Source organism: Acanthopagrus latus, chromosome 6 (genome assembly GCF_904848185.1).
Source record: "Acanthopagrus latus isolate v.2019 chromosome 6, fAcaLat1.1, whole genome shotgun sequence".
Classification (NCBI taxonomy): Eukaryota; Metazoa; Chordata; class Actinopteri; order Spariformes; family Sparidae; genus Acanthopagrus; species Acanthopagrus latus.
The window spans coordinates 18657379-18678131 of record NC_051044.1 but is presented as its reverse complement, the minus strand read 5'-3'; the positions used below and the strand labels follow the sequence as shown (position 1 = coordinate 18678131).

At 39.2% G+C, this 20753-nt stretch overlaps 3 protein-coding genes across 6 annotated transcripts in view; 1 reads left to right on the top strand and 2 right to left on the bottom strand.

The window, feature by feature from the left end:
• The first annotated feature begins 120 nt into the window (after nt 1-120).
• Nucleotides 121-2925, top strand: LOC119021019 (methyltransferase-like protein 7A). The gene is made up of 2 exons (XM_037100905.1): nt 121-642; nt 2428-2925. Exons 1-2 carry the CDS (start codon nt 145-147, stop codon nt 2662-2664), a joined length of 735 nt encoding a protein of 244 aa, XP_036956800.1. The 5' UTR covers nt 121-144; the 3' UTR covers nt 2665-2925.
• A 355-nt stretch (nt 2926-3280) lies between these two features.
• On the bottom strand, nt 3281-8132 carry atf1 (activating transcription factor 1). 2 transcript variants are annotated; one of them, XM_037100902.1, is made up of 8 exons: nt 7942-8132; nt 7011-7114; nt 5663-5785; nt 5423-5520; nt 5214-5338; nt 4683-4865; nt 4295-4448; nt 3281-3624 (listed from the first exon to the last, which is right to left on the bottom strand). In XM_037100902.1, the coding sequence occupies exons 2-8, from the start codon at nt 7107-7109 to the stop codon at nt 3480-3482; spliced, it is 927 nt and encodes a 308-aa protein (XP_036956797.1). In that variant the 5' UTR covers nt 7110-7114; nt 7942-8132; the 3' UTR covers nt 3281-3479. The 2 variants fall into 2 exon arrangements, with proteins under 2 accessions (XP_036956797.1, XP_036956799.1); XM_037100904.1 differs by lacking the exon at nt 7011-7114.
• Nucleotides 8133-9034: 902 nt separating this feature from the next.
• The window catches only part of dip2bb (disco-interacting protein 2 homolog Bb), a 41154-nt gene continuing 29435 nt past the window's right edge, over nt 9035-20753 (bottom strand). Inside the window, exons 25-40 of one of the 3 annotated variants that reach the window (XM_037101456.1) lie at nt 19538-19650; nt 19318-19341; nt 18710-18790; nt 18487-18610; nt 18239-18360; nt 16974-17085; nt 16162-16271; nt 15010-15140; nt 14746-14914; nt 14485-14655; nt 14325-14386; nt 13781-13838; nt 13615-13689; nt 13354-13528; nt 13010-13133; nt 9035-12127 (exon numbers count right to left, since the gene is read on the bottom strand). In XM_037101456.1, the coding sequence (XP_036957351.1) occupies nt 11875-12127; nt 13010-13133; nt 13354-13528; nt 13615-13689; nt 13781-13838; nt 14325-14386; nt 14485-14655; nt 14746-14914; nt 15010-15140; nt 16162-16271; nt 16974-17085; nt 18239-18360; nt 18487-18610; nt 18710-18790; nt 19318-19341; nt 19538-19650 (1904 nt within the window). In that variant the 3' untranslated portion in view covers nt 9035-11874. Of the gene's footprint in view, nt 12128-13009; nt 13134-13353; nt 13529-13614; nt 13690-13780; nt 13839-14324; nt 14387-14484; nt 14656-14745; nt 14915-15009; nt 15141-16161; nt 16272-16973; nt 17086-17114; nt 17990-18238; nt 18361-18486; nt 18611-18709; nt 18791-19317; nt 19342-19537; nt 19651-20753 lie in introns of those variants that run through there. The other 2 variants (XM_037101457.1, XM_037101458.1) reach the window with 2 other exon arrangements.

The following is a 20753-nucleotide window of genomic DNA, read 5'->3' as shown; positions in this document are numbered from 1 at the left end:
TCCATTGTAGACCGCAGTGAATTTGCGCCACCGTGCGGTGCAACACAGACATGACCTCTCAGGTATTAAGGCGTAATCTTCTCAAGTTGCCTGTTTTGAAGATGCACCCGGCGGGGCTTTGTTTAAGATTAGCTGACGGGAAAGATGAAGTATTGTGTCATGAAACTGTGCAGGGTGCTCTGCCTCATGTTGACCTCGCCTCTCCGGCTGATGGAGCTCACGGGCCTGTACGGAGTGTACAGACGGCTGTTTCCCTTTCTCGCCTACAATGTCACATTTTCATACAATGACAAAATGCACAACACGAAGAGGGAGCTTTTCCGAAACGTGTGTAGGTTCGCAAACGCCGACGGCACGCTCCGCCTGCTGGAGATCGGCTGTGGCAGCGGGGCAAACTTCAAGTTCTACCCCGACGGCTGCACCGTGATCTGCACCGACCACAACCCGCACTTCCACCGGTACCTGCGGAGGAGCATGGCCGCGAACACGCATCTGACTTATGGCGACTTCGTGGTGGTGTCCGGAGAGGACATGAGGCAGGTGGAGGACGGGTCGGTGGACGTGGTTGTCTGCACCTTGGTTCTCTGCTCGGTCCGCAGCGTGCAGCGGGTGTTGCAGGAAGTCCGCCGCATTGTCAGACCTGTGAGTGCTGCCTTCAGGTGCTGTAGGAAATGTAGTGTGTTCACATTTTTGGCACTGTGCTAACCAGCTAGCCCCATCCCGGTCCAAAGCGCCTGTGCTAGCAGCTTAAACAACACCAAGCTCCCAGTCCAGACTGCTAGCTGCAGGAGTTAACTGGGCTAACTTAGCTAACTAGTCAACAGCAGCCCCAGTTGGCAAAAGTTAGCGATTACGCCATTGACATGCTGCTCCCCATTTCAGTTCAGTTCAAAATGTAGTGGAATGGATGTAGAAAGTGGCAGAAAATGAAAATACTCAAGTAAAGTTAAATCACCTCAATATTATACTCAAGTACAGTACTTGAGTAAATGTACATACTTACATTCCATTACTGGTATATATATTAGCTGAGCTCCTACTTATATGTTCAGATAATAATTATGGGCCAATATTTAGAGAGCAAACCGTAAGTCATGTCCACCATGTCATGGCTATACACTAATACGCCATACATTTTCATTGTAATATTAAAGGTGTAATATGTAAGAATCGACCACTTGTTAAGGTCGCTCCAAACAGATAGGGTGTATCAGAAAAAAAATTGGTAATTGTTGCTAACTGTAGCTGCTCAGTTAGCCATGCAGCTAGTGATCCAGACTGGGAGTTTGGAGTGGTATCAGACACAGAACAGGCCAGGGCTGGCTGGTTAGCATGCTAATGTTAGTAGGCATTTCTCTAAAAAAGTACATGTACTGTATGTCTTTTACATAACACAAAATCTCTTGTTTTTTAAGATTTGTAGTTAATTTGTGGTTGTTTTAAATTCTTACATATCACACATTTAAGAATAAAGGTGACAGGTTAAATGACATTTTTTCTTAACAGGGTTATATTTTTGTTTTCAAATTCTTGATGAATAAAATATATCTTTTTATTTAAACCATGTTTTTTTAAAAGACACACACAAAGTACAAATTAGTTTGGTGAAAACTGATGTTAATGCAGTTTGATAATGTGAAGCTATATGTTTCTGCCCAGAGACCAAGAAAACCAGCTAGTAGGCCAATGTGGGAATAATACCAGCTGACATGTAATTTATGGAATTGTTATCAAGCATAAGATTATGTGTAATGTGTGGATTGTGGAAACTGAAATAGTGAAAATGCTATTAGTAGAGCTGGACACATGACCATGTGACTCGATAAGGCATCAAGATTATATAATATCGCAAGAACCACCTTTGTTGATCTTGCACTTCACTGGTGCAAATTCCAAAAACTGGTTGAAACCAGCTGTGTATCTGGGGACTTTTCAGGCTTTCAGAAGGTCTGAAACACAGGGCAGGTCTTAGCTCTGTCCACTTGGTAATCCAGCCTTGCACATGAGGTAATGTGTAGAGTGTATACAATCTGAGTGGCCCTAATTTTGCATCATTTATATCTTTACACCTTCACAGGGGTGATACTGTACATTCATTGTACATGTTTGAAACATGGCTCAGTTAATTTGGTCAATAGACAAGACTGATTTTACCATTAGATTTATGATGTGGCAACATGGGTAGTAAGTAGTAGGTAAGTAAAATTTGTGAAGATCAGTCTCAATACAGGCAACAAATCATAAGCTATTATGCAGTCACCTTCATTACATCTCAGAAATTTGACTGATCATTAGTTTAGTTCACAAAATTGAATTAACATCTAATTAGTTGAAGTGAGAATAATCATACATGCCATGTATCCCTTCCCTCTGCCTCTCTCTGCTTCAATTAAAAAAAATAAATAAATAACAGCATCTCACTTGCAGGGTGGAGCGTTCTACTTTTTGGAACATGTAGTCTCTGAGCCCTCCACATGGACGTACTTCTTCCAGCATGTCTTCGAGCCTCTGTGGTACTATCTGGGGGATGGATGTATGGTAACCAGAGCAACATGGAAAGATTTGGAGGCAGCTGGATTCTCTGAAATTCACTTACGACACATTGATGCACCAGAGGTCACTCCAATCATAAGACCACATATTATGGGCTATTGCATTAAATGACTGCATGGGAGAATATGCACTTGATTTTGCCTCTTGTAGGCTTCCGTTTACATTTTCATATTCACTGAACAATAATCCACTAGCCACACTGCATTTATTGAGTGAAAATATATTTATTTACTTATAGAATCAGCAACGTCTCATACACTGTTTGTTCTTCCCCACCCCTCCCAAGATGTACATAATAAATATTACCTGGACACTGTGCTTTTTTTCCCTGATTGTCTAAGTAACTGCCAATAAACAACCAAACAAACCACACTCAATGTCACTATTTCTGTTACCCTTTATATTCCATTGCACAAAAATAAGGAATGACAACTGTAACATCTCCTTAAGGGGAAATGAAGGGAATTGCTGGTTCACAAATAAAAGAGGAATTATGTCTGTGTAATAATATACAGTCAAAGTTTTGTAGATGCTGTTAGATGATTTTAAAAAAAACAAACTCCAACAGCAATCCCATGTTTAAAAACACAAGTAAAAAGGAAAGGGACACATTTAGAAACTGAGACTCAAAGTTAAAGCTCACAATTTCAAACCTCCCAGTATTAAAAATCTACACAACTATAAATGTTATAGCATTAGCAAATTTTTTTAAAAAAAACAGCAGGTGGAAAAATGGCCAATTTCTTTTTTATTTGTTGAGTATATCTCATTGCCATCACAAGTCACTTGTATATCAAACAGAGTAAAAAAAAAAAAAAAAGACGACGGCTCTCAGCCTGAAATGAAGTGTTCCCAGAAACCCAGTTCATGTCCAAATGGCTGAGCTGCGTCGCTCCCACATTATCCTCAACCTCTATTCAAACAGGTTATCCTGTTTTCACACAGTAAAGGTCCTTCAATGTTTTCAGTTCTTCAATCAGGGTCTTGTTTTGATTTTCAAGAACAGCTACACGGTTTTCCAGGCATTTAACGTATTCCTTTTTCTTCCGTCGACATTCACGGGCTGCCTCTCTGGAAGAGGGAAATGAAACTGCAGTTAGTCCAACTGAAGATTACACTGTGGAGTCGCCAGACATAACATTACATATGACACAACATTAATATGATAGTAAACCCTGACACAGGATTTTCTCTAAACCACTGATGTGCAAGTAACAACCATACTTTACAAAACAGAGTCTTTTCCATTTGTGAGATTGTCTCAAATTTGCCGGCTTCCTTCTGAGCTCCACAAAATTCCAGTAATGATGAAATGGGATCATCGCAATTTTGTTTTACCATGTCCATATTATCTATTGTTCAAAACAGAGAAGTCAGTGGTTCCTACTTCTAACAACTCAAGCTAATTAACAACCTGTCAACCAAACATTGACGGCAGCATCATGACATGGAGCAGCGTCATAAATTTGAATGATAAAATGATTTGTTATTCATCAAGTGGAGAGCAGAACATCTATTATTCAATACTAAGACAATGAGAGTAGCATCAATTGCATGCAAGACAGGGATTTCTTTTACTATTTTTTATCTGAAGATGTATGTTTACTTTATATATTTGCTACTGACATTTTTGTTGTAGACAATACAGTTTTATTTTCTTCACCCAGAATGTCTAGGAGATTTTACATTTTCTTCACTTAAATTTTGATCTCCAAAACCCAGAACTAATCCATACACTTACCTGTTTTTTGCAAGTCTGATTTCCCTCTTCACTGTTGGATCGTCAGTCTTGCCCTGAGATAGTCCCACAGGGGAGGTCATAACTACAGTCTGAGGCAGGGAGCTGGATGCAGAAGCTGTGCGGATCTGGTATGTTTGCAGCTCTCCTCCGGACCCTTAGGAGAACATGACATAAATAACAGCACTGCCGCATAGCAAACATCACTTTACATTTGGGGACTTTTTTTATGACATATTGCTATTGTCTGTCTGAGAGCCTCGTGCATTTACGCATGTGACCAGCAGTCAAATTAGCCACATGCTGGAACCACCTCGTAAAAAGGTGAAATTGGCTCACAAATCTGAGATATTCAGATACATTTTCTGGGGAGAAAAAATGTTTAGCTCACCTTGTACAACAACCTGGTTGCTCGGCACCAGTATCTGCTGGCCGTCAGGTGTCTGAGCATACTGAAGGACGGTGGTGCTTTGCTGGGCTCCACCAGAGTTGGCCATGGCAACAGCCTGTAGACCCTGAAGGCCTTCGGATCCTGGAGTTGCCAGCTGGATGGTGCCATTAGCAGCTATAGTTACTAGAATATAGAATCACATATATAGTATCAGAACAGAGTAAAAACGCAAGTAAACATCACACTTTAGCTGTATAGGTTAACATTAACTGCAGAGCACTTCATTTAATTATATAACCCATTCACGAGAATAAGCCTCTAAAAGAAGTTTGGGTTCCATTATACAGTTGGTTGTTGAGCAAACTTACAAAATAAAATACAGTAAGTAATGATAAATAACAATCATAATCATCCCAAATTTCCTTGTTATTAATTCTGTGGTTTAGAATACATAACACTTGAAAACAAATGCCACTTTGGGACTTACTATTTTTTTTTTATGCAAGTACTATAGTAAGGTGAATTACATACTGTACTGGCCGCTGCTGGTCTGGTAGATTTGGGTTGTGGGTACTGTAACACCTGTCACTCCCGGGCTGTTATCCTTTCCTTCGATGTGTGTCACCTCCTCAGATGAAAGTTCATTTAGGATTTTTCTACAAAGTGAGATAAGGAGGGTCACTTGAGTTAATCTCACAAGACTGGTTGTGTATCGTGTCTGTGCTTGAAGTTTTCTTTACCTGTATGAAGGTCGTCTTGCCAGAATTTCTCTGGTCTTTTGGGCAGTAACCCCACTGTCTGATGAGTCCTGTGAATCATCACTATCTGAACCCAGGGCCTTTAAAGAGACAGTGAGATTAACAAGGTGCATATGAACAATAATATATAATGGCATACTGACCATTTTTAAAGAGAAACTTTGAAGATGAATTAAAGAAAGAATAAATGATTAAAGTGCAAAGAAAAGTAGGTGGTCTCACCTGTACAGTCTGCCCCTGAGGGGACTGAATGACCGATGACTGCGCAGACTGGATCACTCCTTGAACCTGAAACTGACCCCCAGGCAGCTGTACAACAGCCACAGAACCACCACCCAGTGACATCTGCAAAAACACAAACACAATTTTTAATGTACAGAATAAATTATATTTATTGTGGCAATTACAATCAATTTGTTTGGGCAAGAGAGTTTAGAAGCACATTGACATTTCATCCACATAAAACCACAACCATCTGTATGACTGGATGTCAGAAGGAATCTGAGAAAAAAAAAATATTTGTGTGAACTGATCATTCTACTTTATATCATTTAGTCTGAGTAACCATATAACAAGGCTTGTCAAAATATGATTACGTCTGTGTTCATCTATCCACAGTCACAGTTTTTAAGCAGTGTGCTTTGACTAAATAAAACATGAGAACACAGTCTAATCAGATGCTGTGAACTAATACAGGAACTTGAGGTCCTTCAGGCACGGACTGTTTTCTACCATCAAGATAGTTATTGGAACAGCCTCTGGTAAACAAACAGGGATTACATAAAGATAGCAACAAAGGAGCAGACTAGTCACACTTGTTCCCAGATTTAGTAATCCCTCCCTTAGTTACAAAATTGACAAGCACATCTCTTGTTTAACTAGTCAATCAATTCAAATGATACTGTGCAAATTACTAGCTACATTTATGTAAATAAAGACTCCTTTGGATCCTTCCTCAATATCAAGATATGTGATAGCAAGAAACAAACTTGCTCTCAGTGTTGTAAGAAGTACCTGAGGGTCATACTTAAAAGGTAGTAATATCATGTTAAAATATTATTTGGGTCAGGTGAAAGTCACCAATACAAACAGTACTTGAGTAAAAGTTTCTGATATTAGGTCTACTTGAGAATCAGAAGTAACTTTATGGAAATATATGTATGATAACCAAGTATCAAAAGCACACGCAAAAAAAATAAAATAAAAATCATACATTACGCTCTGTATACTGTGGTTTGACAGTTATCGGATCTGATATTTCGCATTTTTCTGATTATCTGAATCGCTGCTTTTTTCAATCAGATTTTAAAAATGTTAATTTGAAAATGTGCTTCTTTGCCTCTGATACAGCAACTAGAAATTTTAGTTATCAGATGTAATGATGTAAAAGCATTAATCAGCAGAAAATGAGAATACTCAAGTACAAGTACAGTATTAAGGTAAATGTACTTAGATATGTTAACACTACTACTCGCTAAACCTAATCGTCTAAAAAAATGTCATTGGCATTATGGTGGCAGTATTTATATGATACTTTTTAATTGTGTTTTTAAAGGGATCTATGAATTACCTGTTGGGCTATCTGTGAGAACTGAGATGTTGTGATGGTAGTGGGAATGACGGCAGGCTGTGACTCGGTGCCATTGGTGCCCTGCTGTACTTCTTCCATAGTAACTGGGAACAAATAGATCAATATTACCGTTTGTGCAATAACTCTAATGGAACGACTGTCTGTGGCGGGGTTCGCCTGCCTGTGACATGCTGAGACTACTCCGCTGTGGCCTGCGCGCTAAGTTATTTGTTGACAAGATTAACACTTTCCGACAGGGCTGAAGACATCGGGGCGATGTCGAATCACAGTTTGTAATTTCAGTCACCATCAACCATGTGAAAAAGTGAAAAGAGTGAGTTTCATCTAACAGAAAAGATCGACTTCCTCTTTGGTTCAATCGTGTTAGCGACTGCAAGTAACGTTAACATGGAGTTACGGAACATAGCTAGGCCCGACAGTCACTACTGTTAACTTCCCCACTCACGATTTCACTAAATGCAAAATTAAACAAAGTGTGTGACTTCGTCCCGAATAAACATTAGCAGCGGGTATGTAAAGTTATCCTTTGAGTCGCTGTTGCTGCTGCTAGAATGTTCGAGCTCACCAACATTGCTAGTTAACGGCGGCTAACATCCAGTTAAACGGATGTTAACCACTTTAAACCACCTAATATAACAGTTTCAGAGCTACACGACAAGCAAGTTTGGTTACTCTGCTTCACAGGATGGATGAGCTTTTGTCTCAATGAGCAAATATGTGTAACTCTGTCACTGGCACGCAAGTTACCGCGTCAATAGACGTCAGCGATACGGGGAGCCATTAAGCTAACTACACCTTCCCTTTTCGTAAAACGGCGAGGAGTTGACGAAGCAACAGCCGCCATTACCGCCACAGCGGAGCAGACAGCCAGACGAGCACAAAAACTACTGCTCATCCAGCCAGAATTTACCTTTCCAAAGGCCGCGTAACTGTTCTTGCTCACAGCGTGGACTTCGTGCAATTCGTGTATTCACTTTGACACAAGAAATGCCTTGAAAAGTTACTTAGCCGTAACGGCTAACAGCTAAAAATACAAAGATGTCAGCTAAAAAAAATAGCTGACCACTTTTTTCCCAAAGGAAATGGGCGGGGCTGTTCGGCAAAAACGCATTACGTAATAGTTTCTTCAGGCTTTGTGATTGGTGAGAAGAGTTCGAGCAACTGGTAAATACAGAGAAGCAGAGTGGAGAAGTCATAACTGTGACAAGTGATACTCCAGTTTCTATTTCATGCTACTTTTTACTTGTAACTTCACGTTTCATTTAGAAATATTGTGCTCTTTAACCCATTACTGCAGTTACTTTGACAATCGCGCTTTTGCACGTTGTTTTTGTATAAAACATTTATAGATTAAAACTACCATTTTAAATGTTGCTTACAAAGTAATGCATCAGTCAAAATAATACAGTGATATAATACTGAGAGGATGCAGTGGATGCAGCAATGTAAATTCATTCACTTTGAATAAATTCTGCAAGAAACATTCAGGTGGTTATGAACGCTTCAATTTAATACTAATTTTACTACATAAGAGAATGAGAACCAGAATGCTGGCCTTTTCTTAATTCTTAACTAATCTGGGTTGAATTAATCATAAAATAAAGCCATTTTTAATGGCAGAGTGCTTACGATGCATTGGAGTCTACAAAGGAAAGAAGCAGATCTGTAGTCTGTTGGTACATAACAGCATTTAAGCAAAGTTTGCTTTGTCTTCTTTTGCAGATATTATAATAAATTGAAGCCCTTAAGTCTGGCCTCTTTTCTCTGTTTCAAAAGGGTATGACATGAATCAATGCTCTGTGACTTTTAGAGATACCTCTGCGCACTGTGTCTAGTATTACCTTTTTTAAAATTATTTTTTTACAGCAGAGAAATCTATCTTGTCCATTAATACAAATTCTCAAACACGGCTTCACTGTAGGCTGTCTCTTAATCCAAAGGGTTTTTGCTATTAGGACAATTCCAATCACTGTTACATCATGACTTAAACTCAGGACACTGAAATGATTAAATGCTTTTGTTTATTCTTATTACTTTTACATAAAGTATAAAACAAAGTACAACAAACCAAAAATAGAAAATAAATGAGAAAAATGGGAAGGGGTGTACCACCATGATTTTATAACTATATGAGTTAAAACATTAAAGATTCATCAGTGGATCACACCCTCATAGAGCAGTTCACCAAATAATTAATATACAACATACCAAGAGTGCATACACAAAATATTGATAGAACAACTCAAGAGAGATTAATACAGTCTTAAGTACACTACAGGTTAAATTTCATCAGTCCTCTGTCTCAGTTATTACAAAAATGTATAAGCATCATGTTTATTTCACCAGACTGTGCAAGCTTTGAAATTAACTAATTGCACTGTCATTGGGATTGCATAGTGTGTAAGAGCGGAAACCAGAGGAAGCCCTCATAAACTTCCCAGCGAAGCAGGTAGATGGTAGATGGACACTGTTCGTCGGTAACCCCTCTTTTTGCTGATTAGGTTTACAAGGTCGGACTTCATTACAGGATTGGTTTTGACATACGTCTACATTTTATGGGTATTATTCACAGATCGCACCATGGGACCACCTGGTCCATCCCTGTCTTTATGAGTTTTGTTCCCTGAATACAAAATCCCACACATGTAGTATATCTCCCCCACTTTGTGCCTGGAGATGAGATGTGCCTCAAGCTGATTTCTTCTTGTGCTTGGCTGAGTCATGCAAACATTCTGCTGCAAACGTAGGATGCAATGTTAAAGCTAAGATGAAGTGCTATTAAATCTTCTAGGTGGAAAACTGGGCAAAACCAAATGTCAAGCTTTTCTTTTTAAAAACATTAACACATTTAATGTGACGTGAAGTGGGGATAGTTGTATCAACAAGTCTACACAGTAGAAACCTACTGTCAGTGCAAAGTGCCGTAATTCAATGAATCGTATTCCTGTTATCTTGAAATGACAAAACATCTTTCCAATATTGTGTGTTTTGGCATGACTGAGTGTTAAAATGGGACAATTGCGAAAGTTAAAAAAAAAACAAAAAACTATTTACATGTTGACATTAAGGGTTCATCACTGAAATACAGTATGATCCAGTACAAAGAACCTCTAAATTATGGCAAGGAGAACAAGGAATGCACAACATATCAGGAAACCAAATACATCTTGATGCAATTTTTTTTCTTCCATACAATTACTTTACTTGCCAATTGAGAATGTTTCAAATGTGGCTCAGCTTTGCAACTGCATTCACAAGTGCTTATAAATCCAGTGACTGAACACAGAAAACAATCCAGATACATGAGGTCTTGCCTCTATTGACTACAGTCCCAACAGCAATTCTGTTGGAGCTCAATGTAATTCTTTACAAAGTTACACAAAGACAAAACACAGTTCAAGTGAACTTTGAGTGGGAAAGGAGAGAGAACACTTGTTCTATTATGCAATACAAAACTGAGAGGGGGTTTGACTGTTAGCAATACAAAGTACAACAGTGATGGATATAAGATGAAAAGTTATGGACCTTTCTTTCATGTTTTTACAACCTGGTAGCCTGAAAACAGTCACGATTCTAACCTTCTCACACAAGCTGTTTTTTTTTTATTTTTGTTTTTTCATTGGACCGACAGGAAATGTCCCCGGCATTAACAGTGATAGCCCTCCTAGTAAACTCTCAAAGCTCATAAAAGCAAGAATCCTCAGTATAATATATGCTCCTGAACCATTAGTTATAATGCCTCATTGTTATAATAAAATAGACCATTTTTGAGAAAGTGCAATGTTATATCTGTCCTGACTAACAATGCTTTAAAGTTATTCACCATTACCCTCCGTTATATAGCTAATATTCCACTTCAAAAGTCAAAACTGTTAAATCTTATTTACACTCCACTTTCTGCTACTGTTATCAACTCCCAGAAGGGTTAATTATCCATAAACCATCAACTGAGAGAGACATGTCAAGCATTTATACATTTATACAGTTAAAAATATCTATACAGTAACATACAGTATCTAAAATACAACAGGCCTTTATAGGTACAGTAGAGAATATGGCCTCTTTCCTCTTTTATTTTGATCCCTTTGGATATCTGTCAGGATTTGCACTACTCATCAAAACCAAAGGAGAATAAACAGCCATTAATTATAGAGTCATTAAAAATTAAGATAGGAATGTATGGCTGAAATTTTATAAGGCAGGAAATATATCAGGGCAGGAAAGTTAAGAAAAACTATTTGGCGTCATCGTTATGGGACAAAATAAGTTTTCTAAATAATGCACACAGACTGGCTACTCGGGTAATGGTCTGCTTTCTTCTGCCCTCTTTTATTTATGTCAGTGAGAAATGACTCAGAACGTGCATTTGTGTGCGTTTGTTTGAAAGCTGCATGTAAAAACATTTCAAGTTGTTGATCTAAGATTAGTAGCTCTTGGAATCTGTGTCAAGACACAAGGGAAAGTGTTGTTAAGAGGTTTGTGTGGTAGGTATGTATAGTATAAGAAGTTACATTTTCACAAAGACATTAATACAGAATTAAACTCAAAGTGGTCCTGTTGTATGTGTCATCTCGCCCCTTCCTCGAAAAAGTGCAACTGGGGCTTTTTCCCCTCTTTGCCATCAGAAGTACATGTTGCTTCTGTCCCATTTGAAAAAAATCTATAAAACACAGTGAACAACTCCACACATGGCGGGTCCAATCACAGACATGCAGTGGCCAAGATATGCTGGTGTCACACAGGGCTGGGTAGCAGTACATGTGGTTCATGCTTTTAACCATCTGTCGGGACCGTAGACTGTGGATGATGGATGAACGAGGCCCAGAACCACCATGGCGACCCCTCACATGTTGTAAGCGACATAGATGGGATCCAGCTGGTCGGCGAGGAATGAGTCGCGAAGGTGCATGCGTTGCTTCTCTCCCCTGGAGTTGATGGGTATTACCCCGGGGTCCACAATAACAACCACACCCACGATGAGGTGGTGCTCCTCCAGGACCACGTTGGTTATCAGAGGCACCAGGTCGAGCGCGTCCTGCTCTGAACCACACAGCTCCGACACCACAACTAGTAGGTTTGTCCATGTAAACACAGCACTGTAGGGAACAAGCACAGGGTGACTCAGCATGGTTTTCCTTATATCTCAACAACATCACAAAAAATGTTACCCAGGACCATTATTGCAACTGACCAGAAGGTGAACAAGTCTCCATAGGACTTACACCCACGAGACTACTTTTCCATTTACAGTTTTCTGTCACAGTTGGTTGGGTTAAGGCAACAAAACTACTTGGTTGGGTTTTGGGAAATGAAGGTTTGAGTAAAGACAGACTCTTTAAACATGTGGAAAGTGTAGTTTCTTCTGTGTGCATATTTTTTCAGTTTTCTCCTAAAGTCAAAAAGCTATGACATAAAAATGTGACTGGTAAAATGCAAAGAGTGTTCTAAAGCAACATTTATTATGATGCTGGAGGACGAAGACCCACATGGCGATATCAGATTGTGCGGCTGAGAATTCAATCCTAACCAATAGGTAATAGTTTGACATAGTTTGAAATTAGCTTATTCACTTTCATGCTAAGAGTTAGAAGAGAAGCTTGATACCACATTTATGTTTTTATGCCTAATAACCACCACTGTAGCTTACCTTTATCTGTACAAAAAAGCAGGAAGTTGTGGTCCAATAAACAAGATTTAACATTAGTTAATTAATGAGCTTACAGGTGTATTTCTTTGCTTAGAGACCGGCTTTATCCACATTTTGTGCTATTTGTGCATTTATCATCCCATCTTACACTCAGCAAGGAAGCAAATAAGCATGAATAAGGCAAATAAAAGAGGCCTGAATCCTAGTCATGGAATAAAAACAGAAAATTACAAACTACACCTTTGAACCTAGTTAGAGGCGAGTAAGAGAGACAGATACAACTCTTGAAAGAAGTGTAACTCATAATGTGAATGATTATATGTATTCTTACCTCTCAGCAATACTGCGGTGAGCCCGGGACACTGAAGTTTCAATGTCGATTGGGTGGTAGCGCAGCCCTCTTAGCTCCAAGGTCTCATCCAGTGAGCCAACCACAAAGAGAGCGTCATGCCGATCTGTAAACAGAAAATATGGGCAACATAAACCACACATAAAAGTATGCAAGCAGAGGAAGAACAAGTGTAAGCAGCTATGAGTGTGCATACTTCAAATTTGTCAAGTTTGAAGGTTTCATTCATTATACAATTTTACCGTATTCATAAATCAAAAATCTAGCAAACTAATCAAGACTGGCCAATTAAATCTAGCTCTTTAGCTCTCTCAGGGTCTATTTACCCCCACTTGCATCCAGCAGCTCAGTCCTCTTCACAAATCCCAAGTATCCTGTCCTGGCCCATAAGGTCTGTGGGTCTCCAAAGCTGAGCTTGGTGTTAAAGTGATTGGCCTGAAGACTCTCCTCTCCGTAGATGGTGTAGTAGCCACTGGCACTGTGAGGGCTGTTCACCCAGATCTAAGAAAGAGAAACACAATTTGGTTCAGAGTTGGTTTCAGAAGGAAGAAGGCTTTACATTTAGATTGTTTAGGGTATCCTCTCACCTCTCCAAGATGAGAATCACCCAGCGGACCTCTGGTCTCTGGATTTACGATTATCACCCGAACACCAGGCAGTATCTTTAGATTAAAAAAAGAAGTCATGCACCACTTTAACGTCATAATTCATGAACTGACTCTATACCATAGGTGTACACATGTAGCATCTTACTTTTCCAGACTCCATAAGTGGAAGACTCTGAGGTGCTCCTCTCTCCACCAGCCTCACTCTGTAAAAGTCACACACATAGTAGATAAATGCAATATTTTTTAAAAAACCCTGGAGCCTTTTTTTTCCCCAAAATTATCTATATGGATGGATATGCAGAAAGTAATTATCTACTGACCCTTCTCAGGGTAACTGGGACTATTAGATTTTGTATGAGAAGTTGTTCTTGTTTCTCACAGAAAATCTAATGTGCGTTGCTTATATTTAACACATTTTATATGTGTGTGTGTGTATATATATATATGACAGAAACAGATCAATTTTGGCTTAGGTTAAATATGAGACTTTAAATGCTGCTTAATTAAATATAACATAAAATAAAACCATCTACCATCCACACAGGAGACACCTCATCATAAACTCCATATATTATATGGAGTATACCCGACATAATATATACATAATTTAAATTCTTACAATTACAAAGCTGTTTAGGAAACTTTTAAATGTTTGTTTCAGCCAGGCACCTGGATCCACGCGTTCTTACCTGTCATGTCGGAGGGACTTCATGTCCACATAAACTGTACAGGGATCAGGACCAGTGGTGCCCTGTAACACACAGACAACAGGTACATACAAGCCTTACTCATCTAAGTGTGATTCAAAGTGTTCTGCTGTGTAAAACCAGGTTAAAGTGGTTGCTCTACCTGCAGGCAGATGGCCAGGTTAACCCTGGAACCAAAAGCAGTGCTGACGGCTCTGGACGACAGCCCAACGTCCTTGAACAGCTTTGAGAAGGAGTGTGTGAGCGCGAGGCGAGGGCGTTCCTCTGCTATCACCACGCAGCTCCGCACACACGACAGATTCACACCACGGGCCTGAAACACAGCCAGACAAAATTGTAACATCCTTTAAAAATATCCTATGACTGTCATTGAAAATTCTCTCCCCATATGCAGTCTTCACACCTTTAGTAACTCAGTCTGAGTACCGAGTCCTTTAGTGCAGAGCTCCATGACAGAGTAGGAGCAGAAGGTGTCTCTGATACGGTACTGACTGAGCGTGCTCAGCCACAGCGACAAGCAACTCTCCAACTCGAAGGGAGGAATCAGGATGGACTGGTGACCTGAGTAAACGCTAAACAACAAGACATGTGGGAGGAAAATTGGATGAATGCATGTGGAACATCCCAGTAGAGACAAAAATGTGGTATATATCACAGTTTACTGTACCTGGCGAGGCACCATAGGACAAAGCCCAGACCGCAGTAAGGATCCAGGCAGATGGCTATTTGGCGAGAGGAGTACAGTTCACACTGCAGCTTTATGGAACGACAAAGTGCACTGACAGCTGCATGAGAGATCTGCAACAACAGGAAGACTCATTATAAACCCAAATGTTGCATTTCAGTAATCTGAGAGGTCTGAGGCTTTTGTGATTAAGTTTTCTAATTCCCTTTTCTGGTCTACTTTTCTTTGCCAACTTATTCTTTGTGATGTCTTTTTTATATCCTATAGTAATATACCTTTTGCAGCACAAAACATGGCTTGTTGCTGCTTTCTGTTATGTTTTACATATTCAGGTACAACTCTGAATTAAAAAACGGATGCAGGCATTTGGAAACAAACTGTGTTTACCGACAACAGTTTTACGAAGTGTTCCCGAGCCCATGTAGAATCTCCTTTATACAATCATGTGTTTCACAAAGTGTTGAACTTCCCTCCATCCTTGCTCGTGAATGACTGAGCCTTTTGAGGATGCCCATTTCATACCCACTCACGATACCATCACCTGTTATGAATGAACAAAAATCATTTCACAGCTTTTCCAGTCATTGTTGCCCCGTCCCAACTTCTAAAACATGTTACATGCATCAATCCAGAATAAGCATATATTCGCAAAAATCAATTAACTTGATGAGGTAAAACATGAAATGTGTTGTCTTTGTACTGTTTTCAAATGATTATATGTCAAATAAGATGTTCAGATGATCATTCTGTTTTATGTATGATTTACACAGCATCTCTACTTCTTTGGAATCTGGCTATACCTGTACATAGGTGGAGACTTAGTTTCTCTTAAAATTATTTCATGATAGATTCCTAGCTGTATGTTTTGAACATTAGTGGAGACTGACAGCTCCATAAAGATGCAATTGACTTGACTGTGTTACTCTGCTTGTCAGCCAACAATAATAACAGGCATTAGCTTAGGACAGAGGTAACTTCAGTTAAGCTGTAAAACAGTTAAGTTAAGGTGGCCCAATAAATGAGGAAGAAAGACATATAAGAGCTCCCCAGCTGTATACTTAACTGAATGTGGATACTGGAGTGGGATCAAAAGTAAAAACAGCAATATTTGATAGCGAAGCTTATCTGTCTCACCTTAACCCCAGTGAGCATGCCGGTAGTCGACACACTGAAATCCAGATAAGCAATCATCTCAGCTGTGGGCGGCTTATAGATCTGCGGAGGCCGGCGGCGGGGAAGGTCATCTGTCAAGAAGAACAGTGAATGTTTTACAGAGAACAATGTAAATTGTAATGAGCAATAAAATCCGCAATACACGAATGAATCATTACCAGATGCATCTTATACTGTCAATTATTTCCCCCTAGATACTGGTGCTAGAATCAGATATGATTTATTAGTTGTACAATAAACTGTAGATAGTACAATTAAAACATAGTAGACATACAGTAAAGCTGCAAGCAGCAACCAACTATAGTGCACCAAACACTTATCAACACACAAGTTTGTTTCCCCACTGAGCATTTTAGATAATAACTGGAGCGCTGCAGTTAAATGTCCCACTTCCTGTTTGTCTTAATTCTTTAAACGGTCCACAATAACTGACACAAGTGTTTCTGACAGTACTGTGTACTTTAGACACGACAAACTTTACACTCATTATGATGGTGACTCCCCGTAACTTATAAGCCCTTTTCATTGTCTTGAATGTGATTCATGAGAAATTCACTTGCTAAAAACAATGCATGCATTCTTCATTCAATAGTACAGTCAATTCTAATTACAAATACTTTAAAAAATAGATCAACTCATATAAAATTATTTCTAGACTTTCTTTTTTCCCCCTAACTGTTGGCCATTAAACCTTGCACAGCTGATATAGATTCAGGGTTAATATATGTGTTCAAGTTCAGACTGATGGTGCTGCTTGTCTTTTGTTTTATTACCTGTGTCAATGATTGTTGGCCACGTTTTAATGTTAACAGAGGCAGCAGCCTCTTTGGAGCGCAGAGTCCTCATGAGATGTTGAGTAGTTAGGATACATGCAGCTTTACTGACCTGGTAACAAAATACAAGCGCAATTCATTTGAAGAGGACAAACTGCTACACATTGTCAAAACAAAATTCAATAAATGACAAAAACAGGACAACTAAACGGATGCACACAACACGATCTTTATACCATAGTCCAGTTGATACTGAGTTTATCGTGGGCATTATGAACATTTTTTTTTTTTATGGTTAAAAAAAAATTTCAACATATCAGTTTATTTTTTAAATACACACAGAACATGAAGCAGCAATATTCATTACATGCTTTAAGTCTTGTGGCCAAGATTATACACTAAACAGAATTATGAATACTACTTATAACAGGACACAACAGTGTACATAAGATCGCCTTGAGAAATTATGCAGTTTAAAGATCTGCAACATTTGCAGAAAAATGTTTCAGTTTAAGTTTTCAGTTTAAACGTTTACATTTTGAGAAAACCTTTGTTGCTTGCAGGGAAATGTAAATTATTCAAATGGACTGAGCGTGAGCCCCCTACAGTTAATATGTGTTACAATGATATACTTTATGGTGATCTTGGGACTTGCTTTTGTTTTTGTTACAGAAAAATGACAGGGCATGTTATTTGTTTGTGTTTATTTGCGACAGTCAGGCCTCCTGACCGAGACTTCAGAGAACTTTCCAGAAAACAGCATCCCTGCCGACAAGTAAGAGAGTCAGACACTGATGGCTGTTATGTAATTATGTAATTTAGAATGAAAAACGTAACTTTGTCATTTTCCAGGATGTATAATGGGTCAGGATCTCAATCAAAACACATTATAACAGCATCCATATGATTACAAATAGTCAGCGGGTACATGTTTAGATTAACAGGTGGAAACTGGGGGAAACACGTTGAAAAAAACACACAGAGGTCAACATCATGATTTGGATCTTGAGGATCCGCTGAAAAAATAATAGGAAACATTATTTAGAAAGCAGGGTCATCAAGGTGGCTCAGTGTCTCTATGTTATCAATTACAATTTCTGGATATCGACCAGACCATACATAAAAAAAAGATCTCGATACCATTCTTTTGAAAACCAAAATCAGACATTTTGAAATGTGTATTTGTATCATTCCATAAATTAACCCAAACAATAGAAATACATGAGCAAGAAATAACACATGTGCAAAAGAGCAAACACACTTACATCAATAATCATGCGGACAGTTGGCAGTGTGGCAGCCAGGTTCTGAGGGTGTGGAGGTCTGACATTTACGGGAACGCATCCAGCGTATAGACAGCCGTAGAAGGCAGCTATCAAATCAATGCCTGAGACAAAGATGGAGGACAAAGGGTGCGGTTAAACAAACAGAAAAAACTGTCCACCTCTCACAAATGTTAACCTCAACAGGAGTAATACATAGACACAGCCAGGAAGCCAGAGAAAGAACCCACTTGGCGGATAAAGAAGTACAACGTTCTCTCCAGTGTTGATGCTGCCTTTCTCCGTGAGCGCTGCAGCTATCTTCTCCGCCCGCTTGTGAAGCTGCACGCAGGTGGCTGTGCTCACTGCTACACCCTGAAGGACAGGAGCGATGCAAAGATACTTTGCTATTTTCCATAACAGTCAAAGTATATTTACTGTACTTCTCAGCATACTAACAGATCCGTTTGGTACCTTGGCATTAAGAAGAACAAACAGGACATGGTCCGGGTCTGTCTGCGCTCTCCAGTGTAGAGCCTCTGTCAAATACTGATGCTGAAATAAAAAAAATAAAGAATTAGAGTTATGCGCTGTATGTCTGAGGGTGTGCTTCAGTAATCTGTATACATCATTACAAACACAACCATGGAGGGGTGTATACAGGGAGGAGCATTGTGCTAATGGAAGAACTTAATTTAATGCACCTAAATAAAAGAAAAAAGGGGTGCTCACAGACTGCATACCTCAGTACACAAGCTGTCTGGCATAAATTATCTCTTGCCAACATGCAAACAATTTATAGCATTATAGCAATTTATACCATACTCTGAGCCAATCCAGCTCTTAAAATAATTAACAATAACTTTTACAATGTACATTTGCAGTAAAACAAGGGATAACTACAGAAGGACCATATCTCGTGCCACAGATAAAAAATTAAAACATGCAAATCGTTGCTCATGTCACACCTTAACACAAGCACACAAAATAAAACCACATGACAATATACATATATATTTTAGAGCATGACAAGAATACGCAAAGGAGTGGGAAAGATGCCAGAGGGGGGCCATAATTCTTACCATCACAGTTGGCCACATACAGAGCTACATCGCAGAGAAAGACGAGAGCAGAAACAGAGAAGATTTCTTTTTTTTACATCTATAAAACTGAGCTGAGGCTACGCCTGGGCCATCGTTACACTGGGTGTGGAAAGTCTACCAGTCCAACTTTTATAACACTATAACACACTGGAGGTATTGGCAATTCAATGGCTGTTTGAAGGTAAGTGAGTTATTCTACCTTCCGGACAAGATCCTGGTCATCGATCATGCCGAGGTCCCTGCCTGCAGCCTGGGCGATCCTCTTCCCTGCCACCAGGTTACCCACCATGACGGATGCAGGGCCTACACCGACTGCAAAAGGAACACAGTGTGGGAGAGAGATGAGTGAAAGAAAACAATGTTTGTTACATTGCATAATTTATAAAACACTTCTCACAGGAGTTTTACGCAGGGAGACCTTGATATCTGTAAGAATCCACTACTGGCTGCAATTCTTGCATGAATAGATGGAAAAAAAAATCTAGACAGCATTATTATATGGGGAAATACTGTGACAATACGAACAGTGCAAAATAACAAAGCTGCATTAAATATTAAGAACACAGGTGTAGCTTGTTCAAGAATGCAGATTGTGAAAACAGAAAGATGAGCAATGGGTGGAAGTGATTATTATTTCTGCAAAAGTTACAGTGTATGTGACATACATACGATTTTAGTTCATGGTATATGGATTTTTTCTGTTGTTCTGATGAATACTTGGACAGTAACTGTGTAATGTGTAGGTTGTTTTATGACATTTGCTGAATCTTGCTAAAGCCAAGACCATCATAGCAGCGGCATGACTTTTGCAAATTCAGAGACTGTTATGTGTGTGTTATGTAACACGCATAACCATACTCTTACTTTACAAAACACTTCATACCCTGACTGACTCTGGCGTGCAATGGCAATCAGCAGTTTATCTCTTTCTCTTTCAGTCATTACAAGTATTGTCAGTGGTTACCTCATCCCATCAAAACAGAACCACTGAGGAACCTCAAAATTAAGAATAAGCTGAAAATAACCGTTTTAAGGTAGGAGAGGGTAAAATCATAATTAGGCTGTTGGAGAAGTTGTTAGCCTATTAGAAACTAACACTGACATTAACCTGTTGCCTATACATTTCCTGGACCTTGTCTTTATTGGTATAAATCCTCTACTCAGTCAAAACAATAATTGCCTCTGAGTAACTGATGCTAAAAGAGAATGTATATATGACGTATTATCTTGTCCATTGTCACAAGCAAGCTAGCCAGTGACGAGTGAATTGAGACAGCTGTTGTCATGGAAGCATGCACGACAGGTACAACAGATACAAGTGCCTATTGGGAATCATCTTTAATGTTCTGATCAGGCTTTCTTAAGATAAAATACAGGAAGAGATCTCTTCCTTTTATCGGTTCTTATTACATTTG